The 27,657-nt window shown below is 50.9% G+C and overlaps 2 protein-coding genes across 5 annotated transcripts; both read left to right on the forward strand.

Moving 5' to 3' along the window:
• The first annotated feature begins 85 nt into the window (after positions 1-85).
• CCHCR1 (coiled-coil alpha-helical rod protein 1) lies at positions 86-17,016 on the forward strand. Of its 4 annotated transcripts, none has more exons than XM_003944628.4 (18): positions 86-248; positions 1,335-1,401; positions 1,480-1,693; positions 3,350-3,653; positions 8,283-8,446; positions 8,543-8,678; positions 8,821-8,931; positions 9,167-9,316; positions 10,620-10,730; positions 10,839-10,945; positions 13,533-13,645; positions 13,844-13,889; positions 14,079-14,215; positions 14,308-14,496; positions 14,594-14,695; positions 16,080-16,231; positions 16,356-16,527; positions 16,747-17,016. In XM_003944628.4, exons 2-18 carry the CDS (start codon positions 1,380-1,382, stop codon positions 16,869-16,871), a joined length of 2,355 nt encoding a protein of 784 aa, XP_003944677.3. In that variant the 5' UTR covers positions 86-248; positions 1,335-1,379; the 3' UTR covers positions 16,872-17,016. The 4 variants fall into 4 exon arrangements, with proteins under 4 accessions (XP_003944677.3, XP_010330917.3, XP_010330916.3 ...); XM_010332615.3 differs by lacking the exon at positions 86-248 and adding an exon at positions 616-1,037 and having other exon boundaries at positions 16,398-16,527; XM_010332614.3 differs by lacking the exon at positions 86-248 and adding an exon at positions 617-1,037.
• A 3,725-nt stretch (positions 17,017-20,741) lies between these two features.
• On the forward strand, positions 20,742-22,636 carry PSORS1C2 (psoriasis susceptibility 1 candidate 2). The gene is made up of 2 exons (XM_039467847.2): positions 20,742-20,977; positions 21,874-22,636. Exons 1-2 carry the CDS (start codon positions 20,923-20,925, stop codon positions 22,227-22,229), a joined length of 411 nt encoding a protein of 136 aa, XP_039323781.1. The 5' UTR covers positions 20,742-20,922; the 3' UTR covers positions 22,230-22,636.
• Positions 22,637-27,657: the final 5,021 nt, after the last annotated feature.

Here is a 27,657-nt window from a genome sequence, read left to right on the forward strand (position 1 = left end):
TTTTTCTGATTAGTTCACAAGTTTTCCCGGGTTCCCGCAGTGGGGAGGAGCCGCCTGGGCGCGGAGATTCTCCGACGCAAGGAGCCCAGCTTTAGACGGCATTGCGCCTGCGTGCACCTTTTCTGTCCTCTGAGTGAAATGGGGGCTTCAGAGAGCCCGACTTGCGCAGGCGCGGTCGATGCAGAGGCGGGGCCTGGAGCGAGGTGGCGGGGGTGTGGCCAAAGCGCAGTAGAGTGCTCTCGCGGTTGGTAAGGGACGTTCGGGAAGAGTCGGTTGGGGGCGGGAAGGGGCCGAGAGAGGGTGCTGGGGGGGTGTAAGGGGTCCAGAGGGGAAGGGGGCACAGGGGCCCGATGAAGGGGCAGATGAGGAGATCAGAAAAGCCTTAGATCTCAGGGGCCAACAGGGTGAAGCCTCGAGTATCTGAGGGAGCGTTGGGGGGAGCAGAGCGGGCTAGCGTGCAGGGGACGAGAGCAGGCTATTGAGAGATGGGGGTGAGGGTGAGGACCAGAATAATTCCTTCAGAAAAAAGTAGATTAGGATGTAAAAAGGGACGGGAGTAGGAATCCCAGATTTGGGTAACAAATAGATGAATGAGGGTGGGAGGGTAGGAGGGTGGGAGGAAGATCTTAAAGTGCCCGCTGTGTGTTAGGACTCTAGAAAGAGGGGGTGGGCGGCAGGCATGGAAGCTGAGGGGATAGTAGAGAGAAGCAGAGAGGACAGCTCCAGGAAAGATTTGGATGAGATGTCAGGAAGCTGGCTTTTCTGCCTGGGGATCTAGGCTGCCTGGATTCCCAAGGGCCTGGGGAGGGGTCTAACCCTGCATGTGGCCACATTCAACTGGGGCCAGGCCTTGGGCCAGCGCTTTAATAGGGAAGGACCCAAGAGTCATGGCCTGGTGGTATCTGGATGGGCTTCCCCCAGGCCTTGCTGAGCCATGGAGAGAATTCTGGAGATGGCGCTCAAGACCCCTGCACTGTGTACCTCCTTTCTCACCTTTGGCCAGGAGCAGCAGGGACCATAGAAACTTAAGGAGGAGGGTAAAGGCATTGCCCAGAATCCTGAAAGTAGGAGTAAAGCCTCAGAGCCCCCTCTCGGTCTCTCAGTAAATTCTCTCCACTTTGTAGTTAGTTGCCTGGGTTCTACCAGGAACCAGGTTGAGACAAGCAAGTGAATTTGGGGTATCTCCTACTTCTTTGGGGAAGTAGGAAAAGAGCGGAGCATCGGGTGGACCTGGCTGTAATTCCAGGATTATGACTTCATTATTGTAGGAGATTTCTCTTTGGAAGGTGGCCTGAAAATTGAATTGGAGTGTCCTTGTTTCTCCTATTGTCTAGGGGAATATAGATGGCTGGGGACAGAATCTAGAGCCTTCAAATAATATGAAGATGTTTCCACCTTCAGGTCAGTGGGACCAGACAAGGGGAGTGGGGGTTGCCTCTGCCTGGGAAACTGACCATCTTTGCTTCTGTAATTCCTCAGGTTCCACTGGGCTGATTCCCCCCTCCCACTTTCAAGCTCGGCCCGTTTCAACTCTACCAAAAATGGCTCCCACCTGGCTCGCAGACATTCCCCTGGTCCAACCCCCAAGCCATCAAGATGTCTCAGAGAGGCGGACAGACACCCAAAGACCTCAAGTGACGATGTGGGAACGGGATGTTTCCAGTGACAGACAGGAGCCAGGGCGGAGAGGCAGGTAGGGATCCATCCTTGCCATTTTCTCCGGCTTACTTGCTAGTGAGCCTTCCTCACTGGAATATCTTACCCTGTTTTGGCCCGTGTTTCCATAACTTACTCATTTTTATGTAAGCAAGTACTAGTTCCTACAGTGCATAAATAATAAAGCAATGTGCTAGGTGCTAGGTGCTAGGGATGGGAATAACAATAGGGAATAAGACAAACGTGACTTGAATTTGTAATTAATAAGGAACCTAAAACCCTAAGACGGGAGATAGATTGACCACCAGCTGATTGTAAAGCACAGCATGAGGCAAGATGAAGTGCAAACTGGAAGTAGAGACCCAGCACTGTGGCAGTGTGGGTTGATTCTGATGGAAGAAAGCCTTTACAGAGGACATGCTGTGGGAGCTGGCCATGCTGTCTGTCGCATTGTCTGTAAACATTCTCATTCTTGCTTCATGTGCCTTTTCCCAGATGTACTAGTATATCATTCTGCCATTTTGCTCCAGAATAGGATTACATTAGGAGCAGCAGCATGATAAAGAAGGAGGAATACTAAACTGGGTGTCAGGAGACAGAGACTCTGTTTCTAGTTTGGCTACCAGCTAGAGGACATCTGGCAAGTCACTTAATATCCCTAGACTACAGATCCCTGCTACTTTAAAAAAAAAAAAAAAAAAAAAAGAAGAAGAAGAAAGAAAAAGCCAGGTATGGCAGCTCACACCTATAATCCTAGCACTTTGGGAGCTGAGGCAGGAGGATCCCTTGAGCCCAGGAGGTCAAGACCAGCCTGGGCAACAAAGCAAGACTCCGTCTCCACAGAAAATAATTAGCTGGCTGTGGTTGCCTGCATTTGTAGTCCCAGCTACTCGGGAGGCTAAGGTGGTAGGACTGCTTGAGCTCAGGAGTTCAAAGAGGCAGTGACTTACGATCCAGCCACTGCACTGAAGCCTGGGTGACAGAGTGATGCCCTGTCTCTAAAAACAACAACAATTTCCTGTGGTCCAGGGTCTCAGAGAGAGAGCTGCCTCAGGAACCACGTTCCAAACTGGATTAAACTTTACGTGACATTGGTAGATGATATTCTCCAAAGGTTGGCACTGTGTTATTTATGTAATGTTCTCTCAGACGCCTCATAAAGTATACCTAACACTCGATAAATGCCTTTAACTAGCACCTGGCCTCACCATATTGATACTGGAAGCTCATGACCTTTTTATGCCCATTCCTCCCTCAAACTCCTTGCCCTTAAATCAGAATTCAGAAGTCTCTGTGTGTTCGTCCAACTTTTCCACTTAAAATGTGTTGCCTAAAAATAAAAATTAAAAAAAATAAGACAAACACCAAAAAACAAAAAGAATGTGGTGGCCTAATGGTACACACATTTGATGTCGAATCTGCCTGTATGTAGTGCTCTCTAGAGAGATCATGTTTCATGATCTCAGCCAGACTTTAGGTCCTGTGAGTCCAAGCACTGGACTTAACATGCTCAATAGGGCTTTGATGAATGATGTTAAGTGCAGACATCCCCATGCCCCAGCTTCAGCACCCCCTTCACCTCCCAACACGAGTGCAGATGGGCCCTCTTTTGCTTCTCCTAGCTATGTTTGTGCTCTCAACTATCCTTCCATCTCTGGAGACAAGTTTCATCTGCGCTAACCTGTCTTTGAAGGTGCCGGGAGTTGGAGGGGTCACAGGCCCTGAGCCAGCAGGCTGAGCTGATCTCTCGGCAGCTGCAAGAGCTGCGGCGGCTAGAGGAGGAGGTCCGGCTCCTGCGAGAGACCTCGCTGCAGCAGAAGATGAGGCTAGAGGCCCAGGCCATGGAGCTGGAGGCTCTGGCACGGGCAGAGCAGGCTGGCCGAGCCGAGGCTGAGGGCCTACGTGCTGCTTTGGCTGGGGCTGAGGTCGTCCGGAAGAACTTGGAAGAGGGGAGCCAGCGGGAGCTGGAAGAGGTTCAGAGGCTGCACCAAGAGCAGGTGAATCCAGAGGTGGAAAGGATTCAAATTCATAGTGGAGAGCTGGGCAGTAGCTTCCAAGCAGGTATTACAGAAAAGACCCCCCCATGAGTAGTAAGTAGTGGAATGCTGAGACCTTTGGTGAAAGGAAACACATATGGCCTAGAAGATGGAGAACTTGGGTGCTTTTTGTTTGTTTGTTTGTTTGTTTGTTTTTTTGAGACGGAGTTTCGCTCTTGTTACCCAGGCTGGAGTGCAATGGCACGATCTCGGCTCACCGCAACCTCCGCCTCCTGGGTTCAGGCAATTCTCCTGCCTCAACCTCCTGAGTAGCTGGGATTACAGGCACACGCCACCATGCCCAGCTAATGTTTTGTATTTTTAGTAGAGACGGGGTTTCACCATGTTGACCAGGATGGTCTCGATCTCTTTTTTTTTTTTGAGATGGAGTTTCGCTCTTTTTACCCAGGCTGGAGTGCAATGGCGCGATCTCGGCTCACCGCAACCTCCGCCTCCTGGGTTCAGGCAATTCTCCTGCCTCAGCCTCCTGAGTAGCTGGGATTACAGGCATGCGCCACCATGCCCAGCTAATTTTTTGTATTTTTAGTAGAGACGGGGTTTCACCATGTTGACCAGGTTGGTCTTGATCTCTCAACCTCGTGATCCACCCACCTCGGCCTCCCAAAGTGCTGGGATTACAGGCTTAAGCCACCGAGCCCGGCTTTGGGTGCTTTTATCTTAATTGGGTGCTTTTATCTTATCAGATTCCACTTTTCCCCCAAGACTCAGGTGGGTGCTTTTATCTTAATTTGGGTGCTTTTATCTTATCAGATTCCACTTTTCCCCCAAGACTCACGTGGCCTCCCACCACTTGAAGCCCTCCTTTCCTTTCTAGTAGGAAGTAGTTGCCTCCCTGCTTTACTGCAGGTACCAATTCATTGGGGGTATTGTGGAGGGCAGTGAGGAAGGTGGGTAAGGAGGCTGTGGTGGACTGGGGTAGAGATTATTCAGTCCACAGTGCTTACTCTTTGCCATTTTTCAGACTTAGGGACCAAATTAGCCTGAGTCCTGCCTTCGTGGATAGAGCTGACAGCCTTGTGGGGGATACACTCATCTATATTTAATTTAATCATAAGTAATTGCATTTGGGGGGAATGCCTTAAAGAAGGACTAGAGAGCACTAACTTGGTCTGGGGTTCAGGGAAGGCCACTGTAACCAGTTGACATGTCAAGAAAAGTAACCATAGGGCTGGGCATGGGTGGCTCATGCCTGTAATTCCAGCATTTTGGGAGGCTGAAGTAGGTGGATCACAAGGTCGGGAGTTCGAGACCAGCCCGGCCAACATGGCGAACACCCGTCTCTACTAAAAATACAAAAATTAGCTGGGCGTGGTAGTGCATGCCTGTAATCCCAGCTGCTCGGGAGGCTGAGGCAGGAGAATCGCTTAAACCTAGAAGGTGGAGGTTGTCGTCAGCCAAGATAATGCCACTGCACTCCAGCCTGGGCAACAGAGCTAGAATCCATCTCAAAAAAATTAAAAAATAAAGAAACCATAAAGGAACTGGGAGAAAACAAGGGATAATTGAATTCCTTATAACCTTGTAGTGTACAAGGCCTTTCTACCTGTGAGTCAAAATCCAAAATCTAGAAGCCATAAAGGAAAAGATTGACCCATTGACTGGAATGGCAAAAAAAAAAACCAAAACACCAGCTATATTTATAGCTCAGATAACAAGAAAAGGATACTATCCCTAATATATAATGTGTGTATAGAAATTGGTAATGGAAAGATGAGCAGTCCAATCAGAAAATGGACAAAGGAGATTAATGAAAGAAACTTAGCAATAAGAAGTTAGGCCAGGCACAGTGGCTCATGCCTCCAATCCTAGTACTTTGGGAGGCCGAGGCAGGTAGATCACTTGAGGCCAGGAGTTCGAGACCCGTCTGACCAACATGACGATACCCAGTCTACAAAAAATGCAAAAATTAGCCAGGTATGGTGGCAGGTGCCTGTAAGCCCCCAACTTCTTGGGAGGCTGAGGCAGGAGAATTGCTTAAACCCGGGAGGCAGACATTACAATGAGGTGAGATCACTACCCTCCAGCCGAGGCAGCGGAGCAAGACTGAAAAAAACAAGCTACCATTTGTGCTGGATAGGAGGTGGCCAGTGAAGAGGCGTGTGGGGTGCAATGGTAGCTGCTGAACACTCAGCAGGACAGCAGGTAGAGGTGGGGACAGGAGGAGGCCAGAAGACTGGAGCACAGAGATGAAGGCCCTGAGTGTGCTGCAGAGCACAGGACCCAGGGCGCAAGGCCTTGGTCAGTTCAGAACTTGATACTTTCCCTTAAGAGTAATGAGCAGGCTGGACACAGTGGCTCGTATCTATAATCCTAGCACTTAGGGAGGCCAAGGTGGAAGGATCACTTGAGCCCAGTAGTTTGAGACTAGCCTGGGCAACAAAGTGAGACCCCCGTGTCTATTTTATAAAATAAATTAGGGCCTGGCATGGTGGCTCACGCCTGTAATCCCAGCACTTTGGGAAGCCAAAGTGGGTGGATCACTTGAGGTCAGGAGTTTGAGACCAGCCTGGCCAACATGGTGAAACCTCATCTCTACTAAAAATACAAAAATTAGCCAGATGTGGTGGCTCATGCTTATAATCCTTGCTACTCAGGAGGCTGAGGCAGGAGAATCGCTTGAACCTGGGAGGCAGTGTTGCAGTGAGCTGAGATCTAGCCTGGGCAACAAAGTAAAACTCCATCTCCAGAAACAAAAAAAAGAAATTTAAAAAAAAAATTATTTTTCTTTTTTTTTTTTTGAGACAGGGTTTCACTCTTGTTACCCAGGCTGGAGTGCAATGGTGCGATCTCAGCTCACCGCAAGCTCCGCCTCCTGGGTTCAAGCAATTCTGCCTCAGCCTCCCGAGTAGCTGGTACTACAGGCGTGCACCACCATGCCCAGCTAATTTTTGTATTTTTAATAGAGGTGGGGTTTCACCATGTTGACAAGGATGGTCTTGATCTCATGACCTCATGATCCACCTGTCTCAGCCTCCCAAAGTGCTGGGATTATAGGTGTAAGCCACCACACCCAACCCCCCCGAAATTTTTTTTTAAGTAATATGTAACTGTTGAAACGTTTTAAACAGGGAAATGACATGATTAGATTTATATTTTATGTCTTAAAAGTTTTGTGGCCGGGCGCGGTGGCTCAAGCCTGTAATCCCAGCACTTTGGGAGGCCGAGGCGGGTGGATCACGAGGTCGAGAGATCGAGACCAACCTGGTCAACATGGTGAAACCCCGTCTCTACTAAAAATACAAAAAATTAGCTGGGCATGGTGGTGCGTGCCTATAATCCCAGCTACTCAGGAGGCTGAGGCAGGAGAATTGTCTGAACCCAGGAGGTGGAGGTTGCGGTGAGCCGAGATCGCGCCATTGCACTCCAGCCTGGGTAACAAGAGCGAGACTCCGTCTCAAAAAAAAAAAAAAAAGTTTTGTGATTTATGTCACCCAAATTAACTTTATTGTATGGAGACAGGACTAGAGGAGGGAGACCAGGAAACAGAGTGGCCACTGTGCTCTCTTTCCCAGTCCATCCTATGATTCTTGGTGGCTTTGACACCCCTACAACCCTTTGAGGTGTCATGAGCAAAAGACAAAATTCTTCCTTTTCCTTCCCTATGGCCCAACTGATGGTAACACAGTTACCATAAGCAAGACAAACACATAAGCAAGACATGGTCAGTGCTAAGTGCTTGGGAGTATGTGAACTGATGGGGTAGAGTAGGGTGGTAGGGGGCATGAGAGAGCCCAGCGAGGCCATCCTGAGGAGGGGCTATCGCTTGGGGTCTGTAGAGCAAGGAGGGGCCACTGTCTGGTTCTCAGCAGACTCCCTGCAGCTGGAGCAGGGAGCAGTGGGAGAGCCTACAGGGGTGAGCTCAGGAGGCAGGCAGAGGTGGGGTCACCCAGCCCACAGGCGTGGAGAGGCGTCTGGGTTTTGTTCTGAATGCTGTGATAAGCCACCGAGGATTTATAAAGACTCGTTAGGAGATGGTTGCTGTGGCCCAGGCAAGAGATGAAGGTAGCTTACCTTGGGTTGGTGGCCGTGGAGACAGAGAGAGGTGAAGATATGTTTTGGGGGAGATCTGACAAGAACTGATGGGTTGTGGGGCAACTGCAGAGAGTGAGTTACCAGCTCTCCATTTGTTATTGTTTTTTTGGGTTTTTTTGAGACAGAGTCTCACTGTCGCCTAGGCTAGAATTGCAATGGTGGGATCTTGGCTCACTGCAACCTCTGCCTCCTGGGTTGGAGCAATTCTCCTGCTGCAGCCTCACGAGTAGCTGGGATTACAGGTGTATACCATCAAGCCTGGCTAATTTTTGTATTTTTGGTAGAGACAGGGTTTCACCATGTTGACCAGGCTGGTCTTGAACACCTGACCTCAGGTGATCCACCCATCTCAGCCTCCCAGAGTGTTGGGATTACAGGCGTGAGCCACTGCACACAACCAACAGCTCTCCATTTGCTATGTGCAATTGGGTGATTGGTTGGGTCCTTTTCTAAGGTCACAGAAAGTGGGAGTGAAGGGAACAAGGAAGGCCCCCATGTGGGGTTGAGCCCCTGCTGAGCCCCCTCTTCTTTCCGTAGCTGTCCTCTTTGACACAGGCTCACCAGGAGGCTCTTTCCAGTTTGACCAGCAAGGCCGAGGGCTTGGAGAAGTCTCTGAGTAGTCTGGAAACCAGGAGGTTAGGGGAAGCCAAGGAGCTGGCCGAGGCTCAGAGGGAGGCCGAGCTGCTTCGGAATCAACTGAGGTAGGTGGGCAGACACCAGGGGGAACAGCAGTTGGTGATGTGGTGGGTCTGCAGGGCGCCCCACTGGTGGCTGTTCCATTCCCACCCCAACGCTAGCAAGACCCAGGACGATTTGGAGGCTCAGGTGACCCTGGTTGAGAATCTAAGAAAATATGTCGGAGAACAAGTCCCTCCTGAGGTTCACAGCCAGACATGGGAACCGGAGCGACAGAAGCTTCTGGAAACCGTGCAGGTGAGAGTGCAGGAGTGCATCTATGTGGGGATTTGGGGATCAGGTAGGGGGGCAAGCATAATGTATATAGTCCCCAGGAGAGAAGGTGGTGCCTGAGGTGGCATGGACGCCCTACAGAGGCGCTGCTTCCCTCCGCCCACAGCACTTGCAGGAGGACCGGGACGGCCTGCACGCCACTGCGGAGCTGCTGCAGGTGCGGGTGCAGAGCCTCACGCAAATCCTCGCCCTGCAGGAGGAGGAGCTGACCAGGAAGGTACAGCCTGACCCCCAGCCCCTCACCCTCAGCCGCATCCTGCACCTACTGTCCCCCTGCTTCCTCCCTGTGGGCGGGAGGGGTCGGTGTGCCCCAGAACCTGCTTGGATCTCTTTCTTCCTGTGAACTTGCTGTAGCTCATGTTGCCCAGGCAGGACAGGAGAAACAAAGACACCACCTCCCTCCTCTCCTCCCCCGGGAGCCCACACTTTGCCTCTCGCTCCTTCTCCCTCAGGTTCAACCTTCAGATTCCCTGGAGCCTGAGTTTACCAGGAAGTGCCAGTCCCTGCTGAACCGCTGGCGGGAGAAGGTGTTTGCCCTCATGGTACAGCTAAAGGCCCAGGAGCTGGAACACAGCGACTCTGTTAAGCAGCTGAAGGGACAGGTCACTGCACACTCTCTTTATTCCCTGTATTCCCTCCCAGCACCTTGCTCCTTCCATAAGGGTGGCATCCATTCAACCGGTGTTTATTGAGTGGTTACCACATGCTGGGCACACAGCCCTGAACAAAACCGAAATGTGGAGCTTGCATTCTAGAGCAGAGACACAGAACACGCAAGTAAGCAGGTAACGTTGAGTAATTATGTGTGCTATACAGAAAGATTCAAGCCGGTGCAGTGGTCACGCCTGTAATGCCAGCACTTTGGTCTCAAACTCCTGATCTCGGATGATTCGCCCACCTCAGCCTCCCAAAGTGATGGGATTACAGGTGGAGCCACCGTGCCAAACTGAGTAATGGCAACAGTTTGGGAGACTGAAGTAGTTGAACCACTTGAGGTCAGGAGTTGGAGACCAGCCTGGGAAACGTGAAATCCTGTCTCTACTGAAAATATAAAAAGTTAGCCAGGCATGGTGGCTTATGCCTATAGTCCCAGCTACTGTGGAGGCTGAGGTGGAGGATCACCTGAGCACGGGAGGTCAAGGCCACAGTGAGCTGTTATCCCATCACTGCACTGTAGCCTGGGTGACAAAGTGAGATCCTGTCTCAAAAAAAAGAAAGTAGTAAGAAAGAATCAAAAGATAATGAGATAATATGATGGTGAGACTGTGGGGTGGGTCAGCCTCAGGTAGGATGGTTGGGGACAGCCTCTCTGAGGAGGTGACAGCATCTAAGGAGGGTGGCATGGTCAGTTGGTGGGTCCTGTGGGGTAGGTCAAGGACTAGTCCCATGTTCAAGGGGGAACATGGAATGTGGAACATGGAAGGAACACTGGGCTCAGATTCCATTCTCAGGAACCTAAGCTTTGGTCTCCTGCATGGCATTCTTTCTTTTTCTTTTTTCCTTTTTTTTTTCTTTTGAGAAGGAATCTCTCTCTGTCACCCAGGCTGGAGTGCAGTGGCGTAATCTCAGCTCACTGCAACCTCCACCTCCCGGGTTCAAGTGATTCTTCTGCTTCAGCCTCCTGAGTAGCTGGGTCTACAGGCAGGTACCACCACACCCAGCTAATGTTTCTATTTTTTGTAGAGATGGGGTTTCAACATGTTGGCCAGGCTGCTCTTGAACTCCTAACCTCAAGTGATCCATCTGCCTCAGCCTCCCAAAGTGCTGGGATTACAGGCGTGAGCCACCTCGCCTGGCCCCTGCATGGCATTCTTGCAGAGATCTCTGCACCTGCCACTTTGCTTCCAGTGCCCCCATCAGCTTTTAGCTCTAGAAGGCCTTGCCCAGCTCCCTCTCCTCTCCCAGGTGGCCTCACTTCAGGAACAAGTGACAGCCCAGAGCCAGGAGCAGGCCATCCTGCAGCGATCCCTGCAGGACAAAGCTGCAGAGGCGGAGGTGGAGCGGATGGGTGCCAAGGTTGGTGTCTGAGCCCAGTAGAGACTCTGGGAGGGCAAGGGAGCCCCTTGTCTGGGGCTGCACCCAGGACTCAGGGAGAGACCCTGTCCTTTGCTGCGTCCTCCCCAGGCCTTGCAGTTGGAGCTGAGCCGTGCTCAGGAGGCCAGGCGCTGGTGGCAGCAGCAGACAGCCTCAGCCGAGGAACAGCTGAGGCTTGTGGTCAATGCTGTCAGCAGGTATCAGGGATGGAGGGGTGGATGGAGTACTGTTTCTGCCACTTCAGCTTCCCAGAGCCTCCGACAAGAGGGGCTGGAAAGCTGGCCACTGGAGGCTACAGGGAGGCTACAGGGCTGGGCACATTTAGCCCTATCAAAGTTCCTGTGTTTGTTTCTTTTCCTAGGGCAGCCCCCTCTGCCTTCATACCTGATTACTTGTTATGAATTCCCTGTTGCCTGTTGGGCTGGAGGTGAGGCCTTGCTTCCTCCTGCAGTTCAGTCTAGTAATGGCTTGAGCTAAATAGAGCACCTGGGAGGATCTTCACTTGCACCATTGTTCAAGGATGGAGAGTGTGGACACTTCATCATAATCCTTTCCTTCTCTAAAATTTTACAGGCATTCCCTGTTTCACTGCAGAAAAATTTAGTCTATTTATTTATTTACTTATTTACTTTGAGACAGAGTCTTGCTCTGTCACCCAGGCTGGAATGTAGTGGTGCAATCTCAGCTCACTGCAACCTCTGCCTCCCAGGTTCCAGTGATTCTCCTGCCTCAGCCTCCCGAGTAGTGGAGACTACAGGCACCCAGCACCATGCCCAGCTGATTTTTTTTTTTTTTTTGGAGATGGAGAGTTGGTCTGTCACCCAGGCTGGAGTGCAGTGGCATGATCTTGGCTCACTGCAACCTCCACCTCCCGGGTTCAAGCATTTCCCCTGCCTCAGCTGCCTGAGTAGCTGGGACTACAGGCATATTCCACCATGCCTAGCTAATTTTTTTTTTTTTTTTTTTTTTTTTTTGTATTTTAGTAGGGATGGGGTTTCACTGTCTTGCCCAGGCTGGTCTCAAACTCGTGAGCTCAGGCAGTCCGCCCACCTTTGCCTCCCAAAGTGCTAGGATTACAGGCGTGAGCCACTGTGCCTGGCCTAATTTTTGTATTTTTGGTAGAGACAGGGTTTCACCATGTTGACCAGGCTGGTCTTGAACTCCTAAACTCAGATGATCCACCCACCTCTGGCTCCCAAAGTGCTGGAATTACAGGTGTGAGCCACTGTGCCCAGCCTAGTCTATTTATTTAAAGCTTTGTATTTACTTGGTTACTAGATATTCCCTCTAAAATGTAAGCCAGTTAGTTTCCTTCTAAATCAATTGCCAGCCTTTGTCTCTTATACCATCTTCCTAGCTGTTTCATTACCAACAATTCTGTGACCTTCAGAAAAACCTCTAAGGATCCAGCAAAGCTTCTTGTGCTGGTGATGACTTCCCCTCAGCCTTAGACATTGAGATACCCAAGGCAGGCAGTTCTTAGCACAGTGTCTGGCTTGTAAATGTTTGTTGTTATCTTTGGCTCTTCTTGATGGGTTAGATAATTTAGATAAAGATAATTTTTGGTTTAGCCAAATTAAGATGCAGGATGAATTCTTGCCCATCACTCTCTTGGATTTGTACCTTGGGAACTGATTCAGCTTAAAAAATTATGAAAAATTTCAAACATGAATGGAATTGGACTAGTTATGATGACCTGCCACCCAGGTTCAATCCGTTGCATGTGCCTCCTGTCTCCAGAACAGAAAGATGTTCTGTGGACAGGGTTTGACTTTGGTACCAGGCGATCACAGAAATGGTTCTGTGTAATGATGCATGGCCAGAAGTCCTCCAGGCTCAAAGCAGCCCAAACTCGGATTGTTGCTGGGTTTATTAGGTTGTCTCTAGGTAATTGGGGACTTCATTAGAAAATGGCTTTAATAAGAGCTGTGGTAGGTGTTGGAAGCATCTACTCAAACAGTTTCCAGATCAAAGTAATCTTTGCTGTACTGCTGGGAATACAACTGCCAGCCTTTCATCATCAGGTGTTTTTCTGTGGATGCAGACCTGAACTCTATGAGGAAACCCCAGCCGGGCGCTAGACACTCCCTTGGCCTCCTCCCAGGATCTGTTTAAGCTGCTCAGTTTTCATGAGCCAGGTTGGTCCTGCTTTTGGCACAGCCAGCTGGTAAAAGCTGGTAAAGCACGTGGACCTGCCCATCATTGGTGCTAGAGGATCGACACCCCTGGGCTTGTTGGAGAGGATAACTTTGTTTTGTTTTGTTTTGATGAGACAGAGCCTTGCTCTGTCACATAGGCTTGAGTGCAGGAGTGCAATCTTGATTCACGGCAACCTCTACCTCCCAGGTTCAAGTGCTTCAACCTCCTGAGTAGCTGGGATTACAGGTGCACACCACCATGCCCAGCTAACTTGTGTATTTTTAGCAGAGACAGAATTTCACCATATTGGCCAGGCTGGTCTCCAATTCCTGACTTAAGGTGTTCCTCCTTCCTCGGCCTCCCAAAGTGCTGCGATTACAGGCGGGAGCCCCCGCCCCTGCCAGAGAGGATGACTTTGATCTTTGATGCCTAACAGTGAGCTAAACACAGGTTATGAGAAATAAGCTTAACAGTTTGCTTGAAAAGATACGGTCATTTAATGCATTCCTGGGGCAAGGACCCTTTAGAAAATCGACAGAAGCTGTGCATAACAGGACAGGATAGAGGGAATTGTCTATACAAGACACAGCAAGTCCTTTGAGAATGAGGGAGGCCTGGAGGGTCAGTGACCTGTGCCCTCTCCAGCTCTCAGATCTGGCTCGAGAGCACCATGGCTAAGGTGGAACAGGCTGTCACCCGGCTTCCCAGTCTCAGCAACCGACTCAGCTATGCTGTCCGCAAGGTCCACACCATTCGGGGTGCGTAGGGCAACTGCGAACCACATCCTGCTCCTGCCCCTCCAGCTCGGACTTTCTTCTTCCTGGCCCAGCTCTCTGATCCCACATCATCCACCTTCCTCTTTTCACCAGTCCTTTCATCTCTTTTCCCTTACTCCCCAGTCCCCCACTTTCTCCCATGCAAACTTCATCTGTTTCTCCCTGCCTTTTCCCTCCCAGGCCTGATGGCTCGAAAGCTTGCTGTTGCTCAGTTGCGCCAGGAGAGGTGAAGTTTGGGCACTTTGAGGTGGATGGGGCTTTAGGGTGGGGTGGATGGGGCTTTAGGGTGAGGTGGTTGGGGCTTTAGGGCATTGGTTGCTGGGACCCCCAAAACAATGAGGACTGAGGTGGGATGGGGGCTTAGGGGTAAGGCAGCTGGGTGACTTCTCCTGACTCTTTCTCGTCCCCATCCCAGCTGTCCCCTACCCCCACCTGTCACAGACGTGAGCCTTGAGTTGCAGCAGCTTCGTGAAGAACGAAACCGCCTGGATGCAGAACTGCAGCTGAGTGCCCGCCTCATCCAGCAGGAGGTGGGCCGGGCCCGGGAGCAAGGTACACCTGGTTGCCAGGGGGTGGAGAGGATGAAGAAAGACCTGGCATCTAGGGTTCCAGGAGAGGCCTGAGCCAGCACCCCCTCCTTTTAGGGGAGGCAGAGCGCCAGCAGCTGAGCAAGGTGGCCCAGCAGCTGGAGCAGGAGCTGCAGCAGACCCAGGAGTCCCTGGCTAGCTTGGGGCTGCAGCTGGATGTGGCACGCCAGGGCCAGCAGGAGAGCACGAAGGAGGCCGCCAGTCTGCGGCAGGAGCTGACCCAGCAGCAGGAACTCTACGGGCAAGGTGTCCAGAGGGGAAAGGGGTGCTTCCCTTGGAGGGTGGGATGGGAACTGCAAATCAAAGCTCCTGCTGATACGTCCCATCTGCACCTTCACCCCAGCCCTGCAAGAGAAGGTGGCTGAAGTGGAAACTCGGCTTCGGGAGCAACTCTCAGACACAGAGAGGAGGCTGAACGAGGCTCGGAGGGAGCATGCCAAGGCCGGTGAGCCTTGCCAGGGTGGATAGGGCTTTCCAGGAAGAAGGAAGTGTTCAGACATAAGGTTATTATTTCCCCCTCAACGTTTTTTCAAAGCTTCATTACAGGAGGTAATGAAGGTATCCAGGAATGACACAGATGAATTCTCACATCATAAACACACCCATGTAGCCAGCACCAGATTAAGAAACAGCATATGACTAGCTCAGGACCCTCACTGTACCCCTTCCAGTCATACCCCTTCACAGAGGACACCATCTTCCAGATGTCTAACACCAGCAATTACCCTCTAGCAAAAATTTCACACACCTGAACAAGTTAAAAGAATTGGGACCAGCACTTTGGGAGACCAGGTTGGGAGGATTGCTTGAGTTCAAGAGTTCCAGATCAGCCTGGGCAACATAGTGAGACCCCATCTCTAAAAAGAAATACAAAAATTAGCCAGGCATGGTGGTAAGCACCTGTAGTCCCAGCTTACTTGGGAGGCTGATGCGGGAGGATCATGTGAACCTGGGAAGTCGAGGCTGCAGTGAGCCAAGATTGTGCCACTGCACTCCAGCCTGGGCAATAGAGGAAGACCCTGTGTCAAAAAAAGAATTGTGTAATGAATATTCATATATCTCCTCTAACTATAGCAGTTAACATTTGCCACATTTGGTCTCTTACCTGTATACACACATATTTATACATTTTTTGAATCACTTAAAGTAAGTTTTAATGTTTTTCTTTGTTTTGTTTTGAGAAGGAGTCTTGCACTGTTGCCCAGGATGGAGTACGATGTCGTAATCTTGGCTCACTGCAAACTCCTGGGTTCAATCGATTCTCCTCCCTCATCCTCCAGAGTACCTGTGATTACAGGCGCCCACCACCACGCCTGGCTGACTTTTTGTGTTTTTAGTAGAGACGGGGTTTCACTATTTTGGTCATGCTGATCACAAACTCCTGACCTTGTGATCAGCCTGCCTCAGCCTCCCAAAGGGTTACAGGCATGAGGCACCGTGCCCAGTGTAATCATTTAACGTTTCAAGTAAGCCGTAAATATAAGTCGTTGAGCTGGATCTCCCAAAACCAGTAAATTTTCCTATATAGCTATCATCAAACTTTAAGAAATGAACACTAATTGCACAAAATCTAACCCAGTCCATATTCAGATTTCCCGTGAGGAACTCCAGGATGGATCAGGGATGAGGAAGGTACTTAGGTTCACAGCTTCCCAGGCTCCTGGAGCATCGGCCCACCCCTTCAACTGTGCAGAAGAGACAGATCCACAGAGCAAAACAGCCTCCCCAAGACAGAGCTGGTGACCCCGTGTTTGTTCCTGTTTTCGTGGTGCCTGGCTGCCTCTGGGCAGACCCACACCTGCCCCCTCTGTGCCTTGCCCTCTCTGCAGTGGTCTCCTTACGCCAGATCCAGCGCAAAGCTGCCCAGGAAAAGGAGCGGAGCCAGGAGCTCAGGCGTCTGCAGGAGGAGGCCCGGAAGGAGGAGGGGCAGCGACTGGCCCGGCGCCTGCAGGAACTAGAGCGGGATAAGAACCTCATGCTGGTAGGAGACAGGATTGCAGAGACTAGGGCCCATCCTGGGCTGGTTCCCGGGCTAGAGGTGTGGAAGGAGGATGGTGGGGGAGGCTCTACCCGGGCTAGGTGGCGTTTAACCCTCTCCTTCCCAGGCCACCTTGCAGCAGGAGGGTCTCCTCTCCCATTACAAGCAGCAGCGACTATTGGCAGTTCTTCCTTCCCTACTGGATAAGAAGAAATCTGTGGTGTCCAGTGGCAGGCCTCTAGGGTGTTCAGCATCTGCACCTGTAGCAGCAGCAGTGCCCACCAGGGAGTCCATAAAAGGTCTTGGCCCAAGCACAAAGGGACAAGGGATAAATGGGGACACTTCAGGAATCTCCGCTCCAGACTCTTGCATGATGAGTGTTGTTCTCTGATCCTTCCAGGCTCTTAGCCTCTTAGCCATGCCCCGCTTAGACCAAAGGGCCTTCTCCATCCTACCCCTTATGTCCTGTGCCAGCCCTGTTTCCTCATCTGGTGCTCATCCCCTGTCTTCCTTCCCAGGGTCCCTCTCTGTCCTGCTCGATGACCTGCAGGGCCTAAGTGAGGCCATTTCCAAAGAGGAAGCTATTTGTCAAGGAAACAACCTTGACAGATGCTCCAGCTCCAACCCGCAGATGAGCAGCTAAGCAGCTGAGAACTGGAGGGAAAGCCAGCCTGGAGGCTGGAGAAGCGGGTGTGGGGACAGACTATCCCTTCCCCAGCCAGTGGGCCTGCCCTGGGGAATACAGCTGAGTCTGAATTCTGCTCTAAATAAAGATAACTACTGTAGGAGCCATTGTTCGGAAATGTTATCTCTGGGAATCTGTGGGAATTCTCCCGGCAGCCACTCCGAGTGAGAAGTAGTCCTACCCATAGCTCTTTCTCTCAGTGGCACCTTTTCAAATCTTCTTTCTAGGCAGCTCTGGAAATTTTTTGGGAAGCTCCTGTATTTCTTTATCCTCAACTTTTGTTTTAAAACTCTCCTTCTGGAAGATGATAAATGCCAGGAGTGGGGAAGGTGAAACATTCATTCAACAGCAACGTCAGAGCCAGGCACTGTATTAGCCCAAGGGGCCACCATGGTGGGCCCAGCGGGCCCTTGAGAGCCTACATCCTAGTGGGAGAGAGAGGGCAGACAGGCCCTACACAGATGGACAGGGTCATTTCAAGCTGTCTGAAGTGCTTGAAGAGAAAGTACAGTGCAATGATGTCATAGAAACTGACTCTGTGGGGAGAGGCCTCGGAGCAGGGGACCTTGTGCTGAGGCCTGACTGAAGCGGGCTCCTCTGGAGGTCAGGAGGGCTCTGTATAGAAGCATCACAGGATGCTGCAGCAAGGCCGAGCTTGGATTTCGCTCTAAGTCAGTAGAAAGCCGTTGGAGTGCTTCTTTAAAAACGGAAGAGGGCCAGGTGCTGTGGCTCCCGCCTGTAATCCCAGCAGTTTTTTTTTTGAGTGCTAGGTCTTAGCTCACTACAATCTCCACCTCCTGGGTTCAAGCGATTCTCCTTCCTCAGTCTCCCGAGTAGCTGAATCCCAGCACTCCCTTTTTGGGAGGCCAAGGTGGGCAGATCGCTTGAGCCCAGGAGTTTAAGACCAGCCAACATAAGGAGACTCCATCTACACAAAGAATAAAAAATATTGGAAGGCGTGATGGTGTGCACCCATGATCCTAGTTACTCCAGAGGCTGAGGTGGGAGGATTGTTTGAGCCCAAGAAGTTGAGGCTGCAATGAGAGGTGATCGCACTACTGCACCCCAGCCTAGAGACAGTGAGAACCTGTCCACGCTCCCCAAACAAAGGGAAGAAGCAACATGCTTTGGTGTACATTTGGTTTTTTTCCTGAAAGACTTTTTTTTTTTTTTGAGATGGACTTTTTGCTCTTGCCGAAGCTGGAGTGCAATGGCATGATCTCGGCTCACTGCAACTTCCGCCTCTTGGAGTCAAGCAATTCTCCTGCCTCAGCTTCCCAAGTAGCTGGAAGTATAGGCGCTCGCCACCACGCCCTGCTAATTTTTTGTATTTTTGGTAGAAAGGGGGTTCACCATGTTGGCCAGGCTGATCTCAAACTCCTGACCTCAGGTGATCCACCTGCCTCAGCCTCCCAAAGCACTGGGATTACAGGCATTAGCCACCACACCCGGTCTTTCCTGAAAGACTCTCATTGGATGGTCCCTTCCAGAGTATGGTGCACACATCTACACACTGTTGTCAGCCATTGCTCCCAGCACTCCTGACGCCTCAGTTTAGTGAACTCGGAGCAAGACAGTGACTGCTCTTGGTCAGCACAGCAGGTGGGTGGGTCCGTTGAGGTCACTCCCCCAGGAGTGTGTAATTGAGCAGCTTCTGGATCAGGTCCACCCAGGCCAGCAGCGTGCAGCGGTGGCTATAGCGCTTCAGGGCCAGGGCATCCCCCTCAGTGTACTTGGCCTGCACAGCCCCAGGTAGGCCTCCCACATGTTGCCCACCATCTTGCTGCAGGGAAGCAGTGCACGGTGATCATGGCAGCGGCTTCGAAGCAGCTCATCCCCTTAGTGTATTTTTTTTTTTGAGATGGGGTGTCTCACTCTGTCATCCAGGTTGGAGTGTAGTGGCATGATCATGGCTCACTTACAGTATCGACCGCTTGGGCCCAAGCAATGCTCCCACTTCAACCTCTCTAGTAGCTGAGACTACAGTTGCACACCACCACACCCAGCTAAATTTTTTTTTTTTTTTTTTGAGATGGAGTCTCACTCTGTTGCCCAGGCTGTAGTGCAGTGGTATAATCTCGGATCACTGCAACCTCCACCTTCCCGGGTTCAAGCGATTCTCCTGCCTCAGCCTCCCAAGTAGTTGGGATTACCGATATGCACCACCATGCCCAGCTAATTTTTGTATTTTTAGTAGAGATGGGGTTTCACCAGGTTGGCCAGGCTGGTCTTGAACTCCTTACCTCAGGTGATCCGCCCACCTCACCTTTCAAAGTGCTGGGATTACGGGTGAGCCACCGTGCCTGGCCTTTTTTTCCTTTTGAGACAGGGTTCCACTCTTGTTGCCCAGGCTGGAGTGCAATGGCATGATCTCAGCTCACTGCAACCTCTGCTTCCCAGGTTCAAGTGATTCTCCTGTCTCAGCCTCTGGAGTAGCTGGGATTACAGGTATGCAGCACCACACCCTGCTAATTTTGTATTTTTAGTAGAGATGGGGTTTCTCCATGTTGGTCAGGCTGGTCTCGAACTTTCGACCTCAGGTGATCCACCCACTTCGGCCTCCCAAAGTGCTGGGATTACAGGCATGAGTCACCTCGCCTGGCCTTTTTTTTTTTTTTTTTTTTTTTTTCAAATTGTAGAGGCGGGGTCTCACAGTGTTGCCCAGGCTGGTCTCCAGCTCCTTGAGCTCAAGTGGTCCTCCCATGTCAGCCTCCCAAAGTGCTCGCATGAGCCACTGCGCCTGGCCTGATGTACATTTTAAGAGCTCCTTTGCTGGTTGTGGAGGGCAGGTTTTGTATTGGGGAGAGGGATAATGAGTGGGAGCAGGGGGGCCAATTAGAAGGGTGTTGGGGAGGCTGGGGGGAGATGGTGGCTCAGGTCGATGGGTTGGGTTTGGACAGGGCACGGAGGGGCTGGCAGGTAGATGGGCTGTGGATGGTGGATGAGAGAAGTGAAGGTTTCTGTGTGAGTCCTGGAGGGGACAGGGGTGTCCCTTACTGTGGGGTAGCAGACCAGATGGGGAACAACCTGGGAGGAATCAAATATTATTTTGGACATGTTACTTCTGAGAGGCTAACAGACTACCAGGCAGAGAGGTCCTCGAGGGAAACATTCTAGGGGTCTCTGGGAGGCTTAGACCAAGGAGCTGAGACTGAAAGGAAAATGGGAGGGAGGAGGCGAGCACAGCAGAGTTGGAGCAGAGGCCCTAGAGGCGGACAGGAGGATTCCTGAGGGGGAGGAAGGGGCTGAGGTTGTTGGAGCCTGGTGGGACCCACGCAAACAGGTCTGGGTGGGGAGAGGGGACCAGGATATCCTTCTGTGTCCTTCCTCTTCTGCAGTCATCTGCAGTCATGGGGTGGCTCCCGGATGGAATTCCTCGGATGTCACTGCTTGGAAGTCCCCTGCATGCCTGAAGGACAGGCTAGAGAGCAGGATGCCTGGATCCCAGGGGAGGGAGGTGCCCAGGAAAGAACAAAGCCCCAAGGGAGTGTTAAGCATGGGGGCAAGTGGGGAGGCTGGGGTAGTAGCTGACACCGTCCTTGCTGTATCCCAGGTTTGAAAGGCACCCCCTTCCCCAGCGCAGGCATGCTGCCTCCCAACCTTTAATTACGGTGCTTCCCAACGCCTGGTTTGCTCCCATTCTTTGGCTTCCAATAGTTGCAAAGGGTGAAGGTGAACATCTCTGTGATTACAGAGATGCCAAAGTGGGTACTGACTGCTGCAGGGTGTGGATGGAGGGCATGAAAACCAGGGTGGGGTGACACAGGGTTTGGGTCATGATAGGGAGAGCGGGCAGCTGGGTCTTGGGCTGGGGGACTAAAATGAGAGACGCCAACTTCAGAGGTGACACATTAGCCCGGGCCTTCCCAACGGGTCTGACCAGTTCTGTTCTCATGGTACTCCTGTGTCACTGGATTGGCCTCGCCTCCCCTCCTCCCCTATAAAGCCTCTTGGGGTTCTCAGGCACCCAGACTCAGCCCACCCCAGCTTTGGGGGCCAGTACACAGCCATGATGCTCAACTGGAAGCTCCTGGGGATCCTGGTCCTTTGCCTGCATGCCGGAGGTGAGGCGGGAACAGAGGCAGGGAGTGCAGTTTGGGGTGATGAGGGATAGTTAAGATGGGGGAGGTGAACTGGATGCTTGGGGTGGGGTGCAGAAGGTGTGTTTGGCTTTCACCAGAAATGGTTTGCTGGCTGGGCGCAGTGGCTCACGATTGTAATCCCAGCACTTTGGGAGGCTGAGGTGGGCATATCACGAGGTCAGGAGTTCAAGACTAGCCTTTTCGAAATGGTGAAAACCCATTTCTACTAAAAAATACAAAGATTAGCTGGGTGTGTTCCTAGCTACTTGGGAGGCTGACGCTGGAGAATCTCTTAAACCTAGGAGGCAGAGCAGTGAGCCGATATCATGCGACTGCACTCCAGCCTGGGCGACAGAGTGAAACTCCGTCCCCCCCCCCCAAAAAAAAAAGAAATGAGAAATGGTTTGCTGGCTCCATGTGGTGAAATGGGTCAGGATTAATGTGTGGGGAATGAGTTTCCTCGGAGCTGGGATCTGTGTTGAGGAGCTGGGGTCACTGCAATGATGGGGCCTGTGTGCTGGGGGCACCAAGGTGTAGCCCACTTTGGGGTGCAGGTTGGCCTGAGGGCAAAGCCTGTGGGGTACCCCAACCAGGGGTGATGGAGCTTATCTGGAGAAGTCTGGTCAGTGTAAAGTGGGTCGAGTGAATGGCTCAGATCCATCGGGGATGGGTGTTTATGCCATTTTAAGTATTTACGTTTGTAAATACTTAACAGTATTTACTGTTAAGAGCTCTTTGAAAGAGACTTTTTTGGTCTGTTTGTGGGTCAGTTCAGGCTCTGTCCATCCAGAGAGGCTCTTCCTCCTGGGCTGGGCCTGGGCTGGGGTGCGGGAGAGAAGCCCTCACCCCCTCTTACCTTTCTCCTTCCTCCTCTACAGGCATCTCAGGCAGCAAGGACCACCCCTCTCCCCAACCCACAGAGGACCGAGAGGAGGCAGGCTCCCCAACATTGCCTCAGGGCCCCCCGGTCCCCGGTGACCCCTGGCCAGAGGCCCCCCCTCTTTTTGAAGAACCTCCGCCTCCCAGCCCGAGTCGTACCTGGAGAGACCTGCCTGAAACGGGAGTCTGGCCCCCTGAACCGCCTCGAACGGATCCTCCTCAACCTCCCCGGCCTGATGACCCCTGGCCGGCAGGACCCCAGCCCCCAGAAAACCCCTGGCCGCCTGCCCCTGAGGTGGACCACCGACCCCAGGAAGAGCCAGACCTGGACCCACCCCGGGAAGAGTACAGATAGCGGCGTCCCCCCGGCCCTTCTGCTCCCAGGCCTCTCCAGGCACCCACGCCCTCTTCACCTTCGGATTCCCCGTGAATTCTCCCCAATTCAGCCTGTCTCCTTAAACCTCTTGCTCATTCCCTCAGTTTTATTCTGAACCCAGACGGTGGTGTTCTCAGGACATCCTGTCCCCTCCTGAGATCTGTGCTTAGTCCTCGCCTCGCCCGTATTTTCCTCTGCCAGCCTAAGGCTACCTCACCTCCCGGCCTCGGCCCCACCTGCCTCCCACCCCTCCTCCCGCCCGCGCGGTCGCTGGGGCAGGGCTGCGGTCCTGTGTTCCCTTCTGCCACCTGGCGGCCGGCGGCGGGAACTATCAGTAGACAGCTGCTGCGTCCATGACACGAAAAATAAAAATCATGTTTTCTTAATTCCGAATCTAGGCTGCTGCTTTTTTGTTTTGTTTTGTTTTGTTTTTGAGGCGGAGTTTCGCTCTTGTTACCCAGGCTGGAGTGCAATGGCGCGATCTCGGCTCACGGCAAACTCCGCCTCCTGGGTTCAGGCAATTTTCCTGCTTCAGCCTCCTGAGTAGCTGGGATTACAGACACGCGCCACCATGCCCAGCTAATTTTTTTTTTTTTTTTTTGTATTTTTAGTAGAGACGGGGTTTCACCATGTTGACCAGGATGGTCTCGATCTCTTGACCTCGTGATCCACCCGCCTCAGCCTCCCAAAGTGCTGGGATTACAGGCGTGAGCCACCGCGCCCGGCTTACACTGCTGCTTTAACTAACACTTAAGTTTTTGACTATTCGGGTGCCTGCCTCACAGTCCTAAACTTACAGAGACCTGGAAGTAACTTGAGTTCTCATCTTGCTCATATCCAGTGCGTGGGGCTATGATACTCAGCAGGAGGAGGGTTGGAAATGTGGTCACTACCCCAGTCACAAGAACATTCAGGCCCACATTTCTCCCCTTCTGGGAACTCTGTATTGAAGATTGGGAAGGCAAGTTTCATCTGTTTAACGGCCTATGGCTTGGATATCCCGGGTGGCACATGCAAACCTTCCCAGGGACTTGTCAGCAGGACCCGTTTTAAGAGAATCAGTTTCCAGATGAACATGTGCCCCTCCCTAGAATGAATCTCCTGCTTGTCCTGGACCTGACCAGAGTGCCCTTCCTAGAGCTGCCAAAGGTCAATGGGAAATAAATTGACGTTTTCCATCCCTTTAAGAGATGGGTTTTCTTTCTTTTTCTTTTTTCTCTCTTTTTTTTTTTTTTTTTTTTTCAAGTCAGAGTCTTGCTCTGTCCCAGGCTGGAGTGCAGTGGCACCATCTCAGCTCACTGCAACCTCCGCCTCCAAGGTTAAAGCTATTCTCCTGCCTCAGTCTCCTGAGTAGCTGAGATTACAGGCATGTGCCACCACGCCCTGCTAATTTTCATATTTTTAGTAGAGACAGGGTTTCACCATATTGGTCAGCCTGGTCTCAAACTCCTGATCCATCTGCCTCGGGCTCCCAGAATGCTGGGATGAGCCACTGCGCCTGGCTCCCTTTTTACTTTTTTTTTTTTTGAGATGTCGTCTCACTCTGTCACCCAGGCTGGAGTGCAATGGCACAGTATCCACTCACTGCAACCTCCACCTCCTGCATTCAAGAGATTCTCCTGCCTCAACCTCCCAAGTAGCTGGAATTACAGGTGCATGCCACCGTGCCCCGCTAATTTTTGTATTTTTAGTAGAGATGGGATTTTGCCATGTTGGCCAGGTTGGTCTTGAACTCCTAATCTCATGTAATCTGCCTGCCCTGGCCTCCAAAAATGCTGGGATTATAGGCATGAGCCACCACATCTGGCCAAGAAATGTATTTTCTTTCTTTCTTTTTTTTTTTTTTAAGATGGAGTTTCACTCTTGCTGCCCAGGCTGGAGTGCAATGGTGCAATTTCGGTTCACCACACCACAACCTCTGCCTCCTGGGTTCAAGGGATTCTTCTGCCTCAGCCTCCTGAGTAGCTTGGATCACAGGCATGAGCCACCACACCTGACTAATTTTGTATTTTTAGTAGAGATGAGATTTGCTCCATGTTGGTCAGGCTGGTTTCGAATTCCCAACCTCAGGTGATCCTTCCACCTCAGCCTCTCAAAGTGCTGGGATCACAGGTGTGAGCCACCTCGCCCAGCCAAGAGATGCATTTTCAACAAGTTACTTTTCATATCTTTGTGTGTGTTTGCTTGAGACAGCGTCTCTATCTGCTGTCCTGGCTGCAGTGCAGTGGCACGATCATGTCTCACTATAGCTTCAACCTCCTGTGCTCAAGCAATCCTCCTGTCTCAGCCTCTGGAGTAGCCAAGACTACAGATGCACCATACATGACTTTCTTTTGTTGTTAGAGATGGGGTTTCGCCATGTTGCCTAGGTTTGTCTTGAACTCCCAAGCTCAAGTGATCAGCCTACCTTGGCCTCCCAAAGTGCTGATATTACAGGCATGAGCCACCATGCCTGGCCAACTTTTTATGTTTAATTGTTATCAATATTCCTAGTTTTGATTAATTGCAATACAAACCCAGTGTAGAATAACCCACACTACATTGGGTTTGAAATACAAACACCTGAACAGTGTTTCTAACGTTTGTTCAAGGGCTTGTTCACGTGTTTTTTAAAGGATGCTAACAGATATGAAAGTTCTACGGTATTGCATTCCATTTGCTATATATATATATATATATATATATATATATATATATATATATTTTTAGACAGAATCTAATTCTGTCGCCCAGGCTGGAGTGCAATGGTGCAATCTCCACTCATTGCAACCTCCATCTCCCAGGTTCAAGTGATTCTCCTACCTCAGACTCCTGAGTAACTGGGACTACAGGTGCATGCCACCACACCTGGCTAATTTCTGTATTTTTAGTAAAGACAGGGTTTCACCATGGTGGCCAGGACAGTCTTGATCTCTTGACCTTGTGATCCGCCAGCCTCAGCCTCCCAAAGTGTTGGCATTACAGGCATGAGCCACTGCGTCCAGCCCATTTGCTATACTTACAGTGATGTGCAGTCTCTGACAGAGTTAGCATAGCAAATTGTTTTTAATTTTAAAAAGTGATATGGCCAGGCACTGTGGCTCATGCCTGTAATCCCAGCATTTGGAAGGCTGAGGTGGGTGGATCACTTGAGGTCAGGAGTTCGAAACCAGCCTGGCCAACACGGTGAAATCCTGTCTCTACTAAAAATATGAAAACCTTTACAGACAAAGATGACTTAGAGAAAATTAAAAAAATAAAATAAAATAAATTTTAAAAAATCTTAGCTGGGCACCTGTCCCAGCTACTTGGGAGGCTGAGGCACAAGAATCACTTGAACCTGGGAAGCAGAGGTTGCAGTGAGCCAGGATTGCACCACTGCACTCCAGCCTGGGTGACAGAGTGAGACTCCATCTCAAAATAATAATGATGATAATGATAATAACAAATAAATTAAATAAATAAAAAGTCATGTAATTTTTTTTTTTTTTTTTTGAGACGGAGTTTCGCTCTTGTTACCCAGGCTGGAGTGCAATGGTGCGATCTCGGCTCACCGCAACCTCCGCCTCCTGGGTTCAGGCAATTCTCCTGCCTCAGCCTCCTGAGTAGCTGGGATTACAGGCACGAGCCACCATGCCCAGCTAATTTTTTGTATTTTTAGTAGAGACGGGGTTTCACCATGTTGACCAGGATGGTCTCGATCTCTCGACCTCGTGATCCACCCGCCTCGGCCTCCCAAAGTGCTGGGATTACAGGCTTGAGCCACCGCGCCCGGCTGTCATGTAATTTTTAATATGTATTTGCAATTCCCTGAAAAGTCTACCCTTTACAATGCTATTAAATGATCACAAATGTTAAATGTTGACTTAAAAATGTGCAAGAGGCCAGGCGAGGTCACTCATGCCTGTAATACCAGCACTTTGGGAGGCCGAATAGGTGGATTGCTTGTTGCCAAGAGTTTGAGACCAGCCTAGGCAGCATGGTGAAACTCTGACTCTACAGAAAATTTAACAAATTAGCCAGGTGTGGTGGCCTGTGCTTGTAGTCCAGCTACTCAGGAGGCTGAGGTGGGAGGATTGCTTGACCCTCGGAGGTTAAGGCTACAGTGAGCCGAGATGGTACCACTGCACTCCAGTCAGAGTGAGACCCTGTCTTAAAACAATAAAAATGTGCAAGGGACATAGTTCTTCAAAATTCTTTAAGGAGGCAGTCAGGTTAGAAGGGCAGGAGCCCAGAGATCCCAATGCTCTACTGTCAATCAAGTAACTGACCAGGGTTGGGGATGAAGAGGGCTTTAAAGAAATTGAGGTTGCATAAACTTAAATTTCACTCCTTAGAATCCAGTTTGCTTATGCTCTAACTCCCATTAGAAACTACAAGTGAGGTCAGGTGTGGTGGCTCATGCCTGTAATCCCAGCACTTTGGGAGGCCAAGATGGGGTGGATTACCTGAGATCAGGAGGACAAGACCAGCCTGACCAACATGGTGAATGACCAACATGGTGAAACCCTGTTTCTACTAAAAATACAAAAGAATTAGTTGGGCATGATAGCGGGAGCTTGTAAGCCCAGCTACTCGGGAGGCTGAGGCAGGAGAATCCCTTGAACCCGGAGGCAGAAGTTGCAGTGAGCTGAGATTGGGCCACTGCACGGCAGCCTGGGTGACAGAGTGAGACTCCATCTAAAACAAACAAACAAAACCTACATGTGGCCCCAGTGAAACAGAACTAAGCTTAGGGTTTCGGAATAACGTGAGAACACATAAGAACTGTAGGGGTACGCCGGGCGCAGTGGCTCAAGCCTGTAATCCCAGCACTTTGGGAGGCCGAGGCGGGTGGATCACGAGGTCGAGAGATCGAGACCATCCTGGTCAACATGGTGAAACCCCGTCTCTACTAAAAATACAAAAAATTAGCTGGGCATGATGGCGCGTGCCTGTAATCCCAGCTACTCAGGAGGCTGAGGCAGGAGAATTGCTTGAACCCAGGAGGCGGAGGTTGCGGTGAGCCGAGATCACGCCATTGCACTCCAGCCTGGGTAACAAGAGCAACACTCTGTCTCAAAAACAAACAAACAAACAAACAAACAAACAAACAAAAAAACTGTAGGGGGAGCCTAGGAGGCCCAGGCTGGACCGGATTCACCCATGTATTCATTCACTCATTCGCTTACTTCCTTACTATGTCCACCAATGCTGGGTGCACGGGAGAATATAAGAATATAAAGATTAAAAATATGTAGTTTCCACTCAGAGGAACTTAAAATTGTGAGAGATAGGATTTATTAACAAGGTTAAATAACATCAAAGACAGTAAAAATGCTTATGTCCTAATAATGACATGAGTAAGCACCAATGTCATAGCCTTGGCAGTAAACGCTATGAGTTCAGAAGAGTCACGGTGAGCTGGACCAGTCAGGGGAGGCTTCCG

Source organism: Saimiri boliviensis, chromosome 4, assembly GCF_048565385.1.
Source record: "Saimiri boliviensis isolate mSaiBol1 chromosome 4, mSaiBol1.pri, whole genome shotgun sequence".
Lineage (NCBI taxonomy): Eukaryota > Metazoa > Chordata > Mammalia > Primates > Cebidae > Saimiri > Saimiri boliviensis.

Bases quoted from the DNA above. Each gene is read 5' to 3' on its own strand.
- CCHCR1 (XM_010332614.3), top strand. From the start codon at position 822: ATGTGGCCACATTCAACTGGGGCCAGGCCTTGGGCCAGCGCTTTAATA. The intron at 3,654-8,282 runs GTGAATCCAGAG...TTCTTTCCGTAG, and splicing joins AGAGGCTGCACCAAGAGCAG to CTGTCCTCTTTGACACAGGC. The intron at 13,890-14,078 runs GTGAAGTTTGGG...TCCCCATCCCAG, and splicing joins GCTCAGTTGCGCCAGGAGAG to CTGTCCCCTACCCCCACCTG.
- PSORS1C2 (XM_039467847.2), top strand. From the start codon at position 20,923: ATGATGCTCAACTGGAAGCTCCTGGGGATCCTGGTCCTTTGCCTGCAT. The intron at 20,978-21,873 runs GTGAGGCGGGAA...CCTCCTCTACAG, and splicing joins CCTTTGCCTGCATGCCGGAG to GCATCTCAGGCAGCAAGGAC.